Raw genomic sequence first — 12,346 nt, forward strand, 5'->3', positions numbered from 1 at the left:
GCAGTCTCGACGCCGGAAGTGCCTGGAGCGCGCGACAGCGGCGAGGCGGGGCGGTCTGGAAGCTGTGGCGCCCGGCCGGCAGAGGGAGGGGTGAGGTCGCTGGGGCTGTGTTAGTCACCGGTGGGGACTCTTTCAGGTACAGCCGCGGTCGGGGCTCCTCGTGGAGGGCCGGGAGCTTCTGCCGGCCTCTTACTGGGGTGTCGTTGCAGGGCCGTCCCCATGTTGCGTTTTCCGACCTGTTTCCCGTCCTTCCGGGTGGTGGGAGAGAAGCAGCTCCCGCAGGAGATTATTTTCCTGGTCTGGTCGCCCAAGCGGGATCTCATTGCTTTGGCCAACACAGCGGGCGAGGTGAGTGAGCCGGCGGGAGCCCGCGTGTGTTGGGTCTGCTCCCGGGGTCCCAAGAACACCGAGCCCGAGCCTGTTCTTTCGGGCCATAGGCGGCCGTAGTCTCAGTTTCCCCTTCTGCAGACATGGTGGGCCACCTGCTACCCTTGCCTCCCAGGACGGCAGCAAACTTTAAGTATGTATGCGAAAGGTGATGTCTGTGCTATTTTCGGTACTTTCATGGCTAAAGTAACATTTTTCACACAGCTTAACACCGTCACGCAATCCTGCTTCCCCAAGTCGTCTTCAGTCATTGGTTTATTAATTAAATGAACTTTTAAAAAAGCGCACGATGTGCCACTCATGAGCTAGACATAGTGGTAGATCCAGGGACCCTGCCCTAAGTTTGCTTACAGTTTTAATGGCAGAAGGAAGAGTTATTATCAAACTTCAGCTGCAGAAGTGCATGCATGTAGCTGCCACAGAGGATATATTTAAGAATCTGGCTTCTCTTGTCCACGTTTTATACTACGGGTTGGATAACCACCACTAAAAATACCTTTAAATTGGACAAGGAAGGGATGCATTGGATTCCAGAGAGAACGTGCATGAATGTTATCACCATGTCTTGTTCACATTAAATTTCATCGAGTATAAGCCAGTTGTACCCAACTTTCTGCTGAGAGTTACTACCTGCCAGCCATTTTGTAAGGAAACCTTCACCTGTGCATCTTTCCGCCTCTGGCTTGAGAGTTATCTGGCCAGGTGAGAGTTGTATAGAGTCAAATTTGGAAACTAGGTGATAAGGAAATCGTAGCACCCTGCAGACTACAGCACCATGTTATCTGCCATGATCCAGTCGCCGGGGTATTGATGTCTCATTTTTCAGGGCCCTCCATGAAATCTAGTCTCCCTCCACTGCCGGGATGCTTTGAAACTCTGTTGTGGCTCTAGAGAGCAGCAGGTGATACAGCCACAGAAGTAGGAGGGAAGGTAGACAGGAGGCACATCCGTGCAATCAGATGGGTAGGTGTGATAGAGGGCACTATTATATCCATTTTCTCAGTGAAGGAAGAAGCAAGGGTATTGTCTATGGGTGAAGATGGAGAAGAATATATTGGAAGTTTGAGAAAGAAGAGGTATGAAAAAGCTAACAAGGCAGGTGGACTTAGGAAGCCTAATAGGATTGCCTGTCAGTGTTACGAGCCACACAAGATCGGTGTTGTTATTTGAGAGACACTGGTTGAATGAGGTTGTATGTGTCTCTCTCCGTTCTGTTTGGCTGTGTGGGTGCAGGCATCGTTGGGTTTAACCAGGATTGTTGTTTTGCAAGTATGACAAAGCAAGAGAAAGATGAAAGAGAGTTGAAGTTATGTGCAAGGGGAGTGATTGTGTTTCTGAACTTTGGGTTCTAACTTGATGAAGGAGGGAAGCGAAGGCAGGGGAGAGGGACAGTAAATAGGTGGTAGAATCAATAGACTGTATCCTGGTGAGGTCAAAGAATTGGAGTTGAGTATTGTAGAGATGAGCTGTAAAGAGGGGCGGTGGATGGAAAGTGGGAAGTGTGAAATGGAGATTTTGGTGGCCCTGCAGTTGCTGGTAATGACCAGGCCAGGGGTATGACCCTGAGAGTGGCTGAGTGCAGTAGAAGATGTGATCACTGGAGGAGAGGCAATTGAGAGCTAGGGCATCATAGCTCTTGAAATCACCAAAAATGAGGATGAGTGTGTTGCTGAAAGCATAAGGGAGCCAGGTATCCAGATTTTCGAGGAATGAGGGGAATGGCCTAGGGGTCTGTAGAGGACTGCAATTAGAGGGATAGCGGTCGTATGGTGTGATTACATGTGATTCAAAGTTAGGAGATTTTCAAGAAGAGAAGAAATGGCATCAGGCATCAAGGAAGACACCTACTTCATCTCCTGCCCAAGAGTAGCAGTACTAAGGGCTGTGGGATACAAAATGGCCACCACCTAGCAAGGCTGCAGGGAAGCATTGTCCTCAGGTGAGAGGCACATTTCAGAGAAAAGTATGAAGATATTAATTTCATGATGACACCTGACCGTGAGCTATAGAAAGCACAGAGGAAGGGTTTCAGAAGTAAGGAATGGCAGGAATGGTTTCAGAAAAGAGAGGGTCAAGTCCAGGAGATGATGTAACCCGGAGTGAAGGGTGCTGTGATCTGTGAGATAAGGCAGGGTCATGGTGGTGAAGCTGAGTGTGGAGATGGGGAGGGGTCTTGGAGGAGCATGTGCATTTTGTGAAGCCTTTTCTTCCTTACTGTCAGTGGTTGTATAGAAGCTGCTACAGGGGCAGTCATAGAGCTCTTGGGCAACATTTTGATCTTCCAAGGTGGGAATTTACTGGTGTGGAAATGGAGATTTAGAATGGTTAAGTGATTTGTCTAAGATCCATGGCTAGTGAGTGACACAGCTGAAATTAGGTGCCACGTGGACTAATTCCAAGCTTCGTATAATTTGACTATATTACAGCTAGCTACCTTTTTAGTGGTGTTTGTGTTCTTTTATTTCTTTTTTTGGTTGTCACCTTGGACAGCCTTCTTTATAAAAGGTAAGTCTCCCGTTGACATAAAAGATTAGGTACAGGGCCAGGCACAGTGGCTAACATCTGTAATCCCAGCACTTTGGGAGGCCGAGGCAGGTGGATCACCTGAGGTCAGGAGTTCAAGACTAGCCTGGCCAACATAGAGAAACCCCATCTCTACTAAAAATAAAATATTAGCCGGGTGTGGTGGCATATGCATGTAATCCTAGCTACTCGGGAGGATGAGGTAGGAGAATTACTTGAACCCAGGAGGCGGAGGTTGCGGTGAGCTCAGATTACGCCACTGCACTCCAGCCTGGGCAACAGGAGCGAAACTCTGTCTCAAAAAAAAAAAAAAAAAAAAAAAAAAGATTAGGTACAGGATTAAATTAGACCTTGTTTCACCCATTTGTTTTAAAAGACCTTGTGTTCATTCAGACACTGTTGTCTTTTTCTATTCTTCTGATAGCTAAGTGAGAGATGGTCATTTAAAAAATTTTTTAGTAAGGCTCTAAGTTTATTTTATTTTTGGAAATGGATTTTTAATTTCCTGCCATTCTATCTGCTTTGTCTTAGGTTTTACTTCATCGGCTGGCCAGTTTTCATCGAGTTTGGAGTTTTCCGCCAAATGAAAATACAGGAAAGGAGGTGACGTGTCTGGCATGGAGACCAGATGGCAAACGTAATGATAATATTACAAAAAATATGTTTTTATTTTCACAAAGAGTATTCTGTAAAGCCCATTTTCAGAAAGGATTTATTGTTCTTTGTATACGTTAGAGTTATAAAGATCAGTTTGAGAATTTAAAAAAAAAATGCCTTAAAATATTTTTATAGAACTCAGAGTAATTCTGCTATCTTGTTTCTTAGCAAAGATATTTCTTAAATAAAATCTAGCTTCTCGGCAGAGAAAACTCCAAAGTGAAATCTGATGGAATATACAAAATGTTTTGGTTTTGTTCTTTCCACTGTCATCTTGTCCTGTATTATTTGGCCCAAGCACCACTTGCCACTCGCCAGTGAGTTAGTTCAAAGCCATCATGGCCTTTTTCTTTCACAATATATTTTCGCACGAAATGGGTGGCACATATTCCCTTGGTGCATGTGTGTTTGCCTCACCTGAGGCACTATCAGCTTTGGCCCCATACCTTCCATTTCTGTGTGTGATCTTTCTTCTGGCACCCTCTTATGTTATCGCCTGTTAGGGCTCTGGTGACTGAACTCTCCTTCTCCATGTAACGTTTTTACAGTGACAGTCCGTATTGGAACTGTTGTACACATACGATCAGTGCAGTAAAATGCTGTAAACTACAATTTAAAGTTCATTTATATCATTGGTACTTTAAGAGAAAAGCGAATTGTTTTTGTAAAATATGTGTTGTTCTTTGCTTAATTTTTCTGTAGATAAATATAAACTATTTAAAAATTTTATTGGTGCTTTAAGAAAAAAGTGAATTGTTTTTGTAACATGTGTGCTCCTCATTGCTTTTTTTTTTTTTTCCCTCCCCAGACGGTGTCTTACTCTGTCGCCCAGGCTAGAGTGCAGTGCAGTGGTGCGATCTCGGCTCACTGCAACCTTGGGCTTACTGAAATCTCCACCTCCTGGGTTCGAGCAATTCTCCTCCCTCAGCCTCCTGAGTAACTGAGACTACAGGTGTGCACTATCATCCCTGGCTAATTTTTGTGTTTTTTCGTAGAGACAAGGTTTCACTGTGTTGGCCAGGCTGGTCTTGTACTCTTGGCCTCAAGTGATTTGCCCACCTTGGACTACCAGAGTTTGGGGATTACAGGCGTGAACCACTGCACCTGGCTCTCATTGCTTAATTTTGTCCCTAGATAAATATAAATAAGTACTTAAAAATTCCCTAGGCTGAGCGCGGTGGCTCATGCCTATAATCCCAGCACTTTGGGAGGCTGAGGCAGGTGGATTACGAAGTCAGTAGTTCAAGACCAGCCTGGCCAGTATGGTGAAACCCCCATCTCTATTAATAATACAAAAATTAGCCAGGCGTGGTGGCAGGCACCTGTAATCCCAGCTTCTCAGGAGGCTGAGGCAGAGAATTGCTTGAACCCAGGAGGTGGAGTTTGCAGTGAGCCGAGATCACACCACTGCACTCCAGCGTGGGCTACAAGAGTGAGACTCCGTTTCAAAAAAAAAAAAAAAAAAAATCCCTGAAAGCAGATCACTTAGAGATGACAATTGTTCTGTTTTGGTGAACATCTTTTCCAATATTTCCCGATAAAATACATACATGTAGAGATCTAGATGTAGTTTTATCAAAAGACGGTTATTTGGTGCATGCCATTTTGTTGTATAGCTTTTTCTTTTTCCCACTCACTTTTTCCCATCAGTGTGGATAGATTTACCACATTAATGTTAATTGCATGCTAACCCACTATATTTATCTACTAAATTACTAAATTTAGTAAATTTAGTAATTTACTAAACCTGTTCCCCCTTGGTGGGTATTTAGATGGTTTTCAATTTTTGGCTTTGATAAGCAATGCTGTGTAAACATTCTGAACACTGGGAAGAACTTTGCCAGTAGCTCCTTAGATTAAGTCCCAAAATGGAATTTCCAAGAATGTCTTAAACATTCTGTGTGCATTCTGTAGTCATGTTGCTTGGAGTATAGGTAGAATATGTGTACAATTAGAGGACTTTTATAAGTAAAGTTATGAGATCTTGCTCTAAATCATTCAAAAACATGGAATGTCAAAGATAAATCATAAAAGTGTGTGTTAAAATGTATTTAAGTAGTTGTGTTATTCATTTTTTTTTAAATCTCATGTTTTTGGACAGTAAAATATGTTTTTTGTTAGATAATGATCAAGTTTGTTTTAAATTGTTTTTAAGAAAGAAGACTGGGATTGGTTCACATCCGGCAAAGTTGCATGTGATGGTGATATGCAGTGAAACTCACTGCCCTCTTTTTGGAAATTCTTAAATTCTTAAATTGTGCATTAGGAAGAAATAATGACTTGCGTACAGAAACCATACTAGAAAATTCAGCCGCACTCAAAGAAAGATTTATGTGTGTTTAATGGCCTCGTTTCCCACCATGGTTTAGAAACATAAAAGAAGAATAAAAAGCATTCCAAGAACAAAGCAGATGGAATCACCGCTTACCTTTTAGACATGTGATAAGATATAATTGTTTATTTGTGGAAGCCTCTTTTGTATTTTCTGCTTGACAAGAGGGTTTTCAGTTTGGAGACTTTGATGTGTAAGACGTTAAGTGTGATACATGAGAAAGTAGTAGATATCCTATAAAGTTTGAGCACTTGAAAATAAGCTTAGATAGTAATGTAACTACAGCATATGCAAGTATTTCTTTTTTAGTTTTTAAAATATTGAAGGATGTTTAGGTCAAAAATTGCCATGATTAAGATGCACTCAAAAGAGTAAAACTGGGCAATAAGTGAAACATCCATTTATTTTTCTCAAATGTTACACTAATTTATTCTGATTGTTTTTTCTTATTTTAGTTTTGGCCTTTGCTCTTGCTGATACCAAGAAAATTGTTTTGTGTGATGTAGAAAAACCTGAGAGCTTACACTCTTTTTCCGTGGAGGCTCCAGTTTCCTGTATGCATTGGATGGAAGTGACAGTAGAAAGCAGGTAATTAGAAGAACGTATGTAGTCATTGGATATTCATGAGATTTTAATTTTTTTAAATGGAAACTTAGGAGTATTTGAGTATTAAGTGTATGTATGTTGCATTTAAATTTTGGTTTCAGTTTATCAAGATGAAATTTTTTAATGCTTTCTTAGATTTTTTTTCCTTCTGATAAACATCTATAGGCATACCTCAGAGAGATTGTGGGCTTGGTTCCAGACCACTGCAATAAAGTGAACACTGCGATAAAAGCAAGTCATTTGAGTTTCTTGGTTTCTCAGTGCATATAAAAGTTATGTTTATACTATGCTATGGTACATTTAAGTGTGCAATGACATCATATCTAAAAAAATTAAGTATGTACCTTAGTTAAAATATACTTTATTGCTAGAAAATGCTAACGATCATCTGAGCTTTTAGTGAGTGGTGATCTCACTGGAAGTGGAGGGTTTTGCCTTGGTGCTGACGGCTGCTGACTGATCAGGGTGGTGGCAGCCGAAGGTTAAGGTGGCTGTGGCAATTTCTTAACATCGACAACGGTGGAATTTGTCACATCAGTTGACTCTTTCAGGAAAGATTTCTGTGTAGCATGAGATGCTGTTTGATAGCATTTTACCCAAGGTAGAACTTCTTTCAAAATTAGAGTCAGCTCTCTCCAACTCTACTGCTGCTTTATCAACTAAGTTTATGGAATATTCTAAATCCTTTGTCATTTCAACATTGCTCATAGCATGTTTACCAGGACTAAATTCCATCTCAACAAAGCACTTTGTTTGCTCATCCATAAGAAGCAACTCCTTATCCGTTCAAGTTTTGTCATGAGATTGCAGCAATTCAGTCCCATCTTCAGGCTCCACTTCTAATTCTGGTTCTCTTGCTCTTTCCACCAGATCTGCAGTTACTTCCTCCAGTGAAGTCTTGAACCCCTCAAAGTCATCCATGAGTGTTGGAATCAACTTCTTCCAAACTCATGTTAATGTTGATATTTTGACTTCTTCCCATGAATTGTGAATGTTCTTAATGGCATCCAGAATGGTGAATCCTTTCTAGAAGGTTTTCAATTTGCTTTGCCCAGGTCCATCAGAGTGATCACTATCTATGTCAGCTCTAGCTTTATGAAGTGTTTTTCTGAAATAATAAGACTTGAAAGGTGACCAGGCATGGCAGCTCATGCCTGTATCCCAGCACTTTGGGAGGCCAAGATGGGCAGATCTGTTGAGCTCAGGAGTTCAAGACCAGCCTGGGCAACATGGTGAAACCCTCTTAAAAATTAGCCAGGCATGGTAGCTATGGTCCCAGCTGCTCAGGAAGCTAGGAGGGAGGATCACCTGACCCTGAGGAGGTTGAGGCTGCAGTGAGCCGTAAGTGGACCACTGCACTCCAACCTGGGTGACAGAGTGACCTGTCTCAGAAAAAAACAAAAAACAAGACTTGACAGTCTACTTAACCCATGTGATGCAGAATGGATTTTTGTGTTAACAGGCATGAAAACAACGTTAATCTTATATCTGTCAGAGCTCTTGGGTGACCAGTCATGAATGAGCAGTAATATTTTGAAAGGAACCTTTTTTCAGAGCAATAGGCCTCAACAGTGGATTAAAACATTTAGTGAACCATGCTGTAAACAGATACGCTGTCGTCTGGGCTTTGTTGTTCCATTTATAAAACACAGATGGGATAGATTTAGCATAATTGTTAAGCGCTGTAGGATTTTCAGAACAGTAAATGAGTTTTGGATTCAACTGAAAGTTACCAGTTGTGTTAACGCCTAGCAAAAGAATCAGCTTATACCTTTGAAGCTTTGAAGCCAGTCATTGACTCCTCTCTAGCTATGAAAGTCCCAGATGGTGCTATATTTCACTGGCTTTAAAATACGTATATATATATGCACACACACACACACACAGATACACATATATGCATATACATCATATATATACATACATATACATATATGATATATATATATATTTTAATAAATAAATAGAAAATCCTTGATGGCATCTTCCAATAAAAGGCTGTTCTTCAAGATTGAAAATCTGTTGTTGAATCTAACCACCACCTTCAGTAATTTAGCTGGATGTTCTGGATAACTTGTTGCAGCTTCCTCTCAGCACTTTCATAGAATTGAAGAGAGTCGGGGCCTTACTCTAGATTAGGTTTTGGCTTAACAGAATGTTGTGGCTGGTTGGATCATCTGTCCAGATCACTAAAACTTTCTCCATATCAGCAGTAAGGCTATTTCACGTTCTTATTTTTTTTTGGATTTACTGGAGTAGCACTTTTAATTTCCTTTAAGAACTTTTCCTTTGAATTCACAACTTGGCGGACTGGCAAAAGAGGCCTAGCTTTTGGCCTAATCTTGGCTTTCGACGTGCCTTCCTCTCTAAGCCTAATCATTTCTAGCTTTTGATTTAAAGTGAGACAGTTGAACACTTAGAGATCATTGTAGGGATATTAACTGGTCTGGTATCAATATTGTGTCTCAAGGAATAGGGAGTCCTGTGCAAAGGAAGGGAGAGAGGGAACGGCCAGTCAGTAGAGCAGTCAGAACACTCACATTTCTCCATTTTAAAAAATTTATTTTTATTTATTATTTATTTTTGAGACGGAGTTTCGCTCTCACTGCCCACGCTGGAGTGCAGTGGCGCCATCTCGGCTCACCACAACCTCCGCCTCCCAGGTTCAAGTGATTTTTCTGCCTCAGCCTTGCGAATATCTGGGTTTACAGGCATGCGCTAGCATGCCCAGCTAATGTTGTATTTTTAGTAGAGATGGGGTTTCTCCTTGTTGGTCAGGCTAGTCTTGAACTCCCAACCTCAGGTAATCCTCCTGCTTCGGCCTCCTAAAGTGCTGGGATTACAGGCATGAGCCTTAGCGCCTGGCCTTATTTATTTATTTTTCGAGACACAGTTATCATTCTGTCACCCAGGCCAGAGTGCAGTGGTACAATCTTGGTTCACTGCAGCCTCTGCCTGCAGGGTTCAAGTGATTCTCCTGCCTCAGCCTCCTGAGTAATTGGAATTAGAGGTATGCGCGACCACACCCAACTAATTTTTATATTTTTAGTAGAGACAGGGTTTTACCATGTTGGCCAGGCTGGTCTCGAACTCCTCTCAAGTGATTTGCCCTCCTCGGCCTTCCAAAGCTCTGGGATTACAGGTGTGAGCCACCACACCTGGCCGAAGCTCACCACTTTATATGGCCATGGTTTGTGGTACCCACCCCCAAAGCAATTGCAATAGTAACATCAAAGATTACTGACCTCAAATCACCGTGACAAATACTATAATAATGAAAAAAATTGCAATATTGCAAATATTTCAAAATGTGACACAGAAGCACATGTGAGCACATGACTGCTGGAGAAAGGACTCCAGTAGACTTGCTTGGCTGATAGACTTGCTTGGCTGATAGACTTGTTTGACACAGGGTTGCCACAAACTTTTAATTTGTGAAAAATGCAGTATCTGGGAAGCAGGATGAAGGGAAGCACAGTTGAAGGAGATAGGCCTGTATTTTCTTATTGGAGCAGTAAACCTGAATAGCTAAGAGTTTTCTCCTCTTTCTAGTCATTTCCTACTCCAAAAATAGTTACTGAGACAAAAAACAAAGCTCCATAAAATGGTGAAATGGAAAACAACCTCAGTTTGCCAATCAGTAATTTTAAAGTTATGTTAATTAATACATATATTAATTTCCATTTCATGATTTATATCATCTGAACTTTTTTTTTGTCTCGGTAAACTTTTTTTTTGTCTCCATATTCTTAGAATATGGAAAGTGCTAAGTTGAGCCTTCTGTTCTAATGCTGGACAGGTTTTTTTCTTTGTCCATGGTCCTGATAGTTTCCTTGTTTCATAAAAATAATTCTGCCTTAGTCTGTGTAGTCAAGTAATACACCAGGGTTACAGTGAAGAAGGCCGGAGGAATTAGTGCTTTTGGCTAATGCTGAAAACAAAAATTGTTTTTCTTGTTTGGGGCAATATGGTAATTTTCTTTGTATTAACTTTTCCTTTCTAATTAAGTTATACTAAGTTAGTATCAAATGAATTTGTAAATCCTGAATATTAATTGCCAGCTTTCCTAAGGGAAGCCTGAAAGAATTGGATAACAAGGGTTTGACCTGGGGTTTGAAATTCACTGCGGATAAACCAGAGTGACAAATCCATCATCAGATCATGAAGGATTACAAATGGTTATGTGACTCTGTAGAAGGTTAGAGGGTCAGAGCATACCATGGAAGTCCTATTCCAGCCCAGTTATCTGCTATGTGTATTCCCAACATACTTCCTACTGACAGTTTAGAAAAGTTATATGGAGATTCCAGGGTCTCTCAAGACAGCTCCTTTTTGTTAAAGTAGGAAAAAATACTTGCTAAATCACCACTTTTTTACTTGCTCACTCATTTATTTCCAACCTTATTTGGAGTTAGAATTGGGAAGGAAAAGGGGGAAAATGAGACTATTTCAAAAGGCATGGTGTAATCTCATACACCTGTTGGAGTCTTAAATCCACAAGTGTATATAAGTCATAGATTCAATAATTAAATCATACGGTAGGCCATGCACAGTGGTTCATGCCTGTAATCCTAGCACTTTGAGAGGCTGAGGCAGGAGGATTGCCTGAGACCAGGAGTTTTAGACCAGTCTGGGCAACATAGTGAGACCCCCCATGTCTACAAAAAAATAAAAAATATTAGCTGGGTGTGGTGGTTTGCACCTGTAGTCCCAGCTACTCAGGAGGCTGGGGCAGGACGATGGCTTTAGCTCAGGAGGTGGAGGCTGCAGTGAACCATGATCACATCACTGCAGTCCAGCCTGGGTGAGACCCTGTCTCATAAATAAAAGATAGGGTAATTGCAGTGTTCTTTAAAATTACTCTTAGTAGTCATATGTTTAGTGTGAGTTCTTAAATAAGAGTTAAGAAATCATAAATTCTCAGTATCTGAGTATGTATGAATGCATTTGATATGCTAAGAAAAATGTTTATTATCATTTCTCTAAAGTGTGCAGGCTGATGTTTTTTATTCCCCTAAAATAACAAAGAAATTCCTACTTTTCAATTTCTCGTTTGGGACTGTTAAACTGACTATAACTGTATAGTATTTGTGGCATCTGTTTACTTGATAATGTTGTAAAACTGGGTATCTTTTTAAAAAATTAGCATTTTTAATGGTAAGAGAAGTAAAATCTTTGGTGTTTTTATAATTTCATTTTTTCCTTTTTAGTGTTCTCACATCATTTTATAACGCTGAGGATGAATCAAATCTCCTCTTACCTAAACTACCTACACTGCCAAAAAAGTATGTATCACTGGTTTCTTTGAAATTAATCTTGCAGATTTCTCTTTCTTCTGCTTTTAACACCGACAATTTTCTCATGCATTTTAAAATACGTATTTTTGCTGAGAGTATTTTTTACCTTAATCTCTGTTTCCTTCTAGCTATAGCAACACCTCAAAAATATTTAGGTAAGATATGCCTTTTCTTGTTTTCAAGTAAGATAATCTGTTGTTATTTGAAAGATAGAATTGAAAGATGACCCAATTTATTTGTATATTTTAGTGAAGAAAATTCTGATGAAATTATTAAGCTCTTGGGAGACGTCAGGTAAGTCTTATGGATAAATAAGTCTAATTTCTTAAAGTTATTTCATATTTGAGGCAGTTTTCAGAAGCTTTAAGAGCAAATCCTTTATTTGCCATTTTATTTCATTGTTTTTTTGTTTTTGTTTTTGTTTGAGATGGAGTCTCTGTCACCCAGGCTGGAGTGCAGTGGCGCGATCTCGGCTTACTGCAACCTCCGCCTTCCTGGTTCAAGTGATTCTTCTGCTTCACCCTCCCGAGTAGCTGGGACTACA

At 40.6% G+C, this 12,346-nt stretch overlaps 1 protein-coding gene across 11 annotated transcripts in view; it reads left to right on the forward strand.

Moving 5' to 3' along the window:
* Nucleotides 1–2: 2 nt before the first annotated feature.
* The window catches only part of ANAPC4 (anaphase promoting complex subunit 4), a 41,445-nt gene continuing 29,101 nt past the window's right edge, over nucleotides 3–12,346 (forward strand). For 3 of the 11 annotated variants that reach the window (XM_015138095.3, XM_015138098.3, XM_078001453.1), the window contains exons 1-7: nucleotides 3–136; nucleotides 210–348; nucleotides 3,442–3,547; nucleotides 6,355–6,487; nucleotides 11,716–11,790; nucleotides 11,931–11,957; nucleotides 12,052–12,096. In XM_015138095.3, the coding sequence (XP_014993581.1) occupies nucleotides 220–348; nucleotides 3,442–3,547; nucleotides 6,355–6,487; nucleotides 11,716–11,790; nucleotides 11,931–11,957; nucleotides 12,052–12,096 (515 nt within the window). In that variant the 5' untranslated portion in view covers nucleotides 3–136; nucleotides 210–219. 11 annotated transcript variants of the gene reach the window in all.

This window comes from Macaca mulatta, chromosome 5, assembly GCF_049350105.2.
Source record: "Macaca mulatta isolate MMU2019108-1 chromosome 5, T2T-MMU8v2.0, whole genome shotgun sequence".
NCBI classification, from domain to species: domain Eukaryota; kingdom Metazoa; phylum Chordata; class Mammalia; order Primates; family Cercopithecidae; genus Macaca; species Macaca mulatta.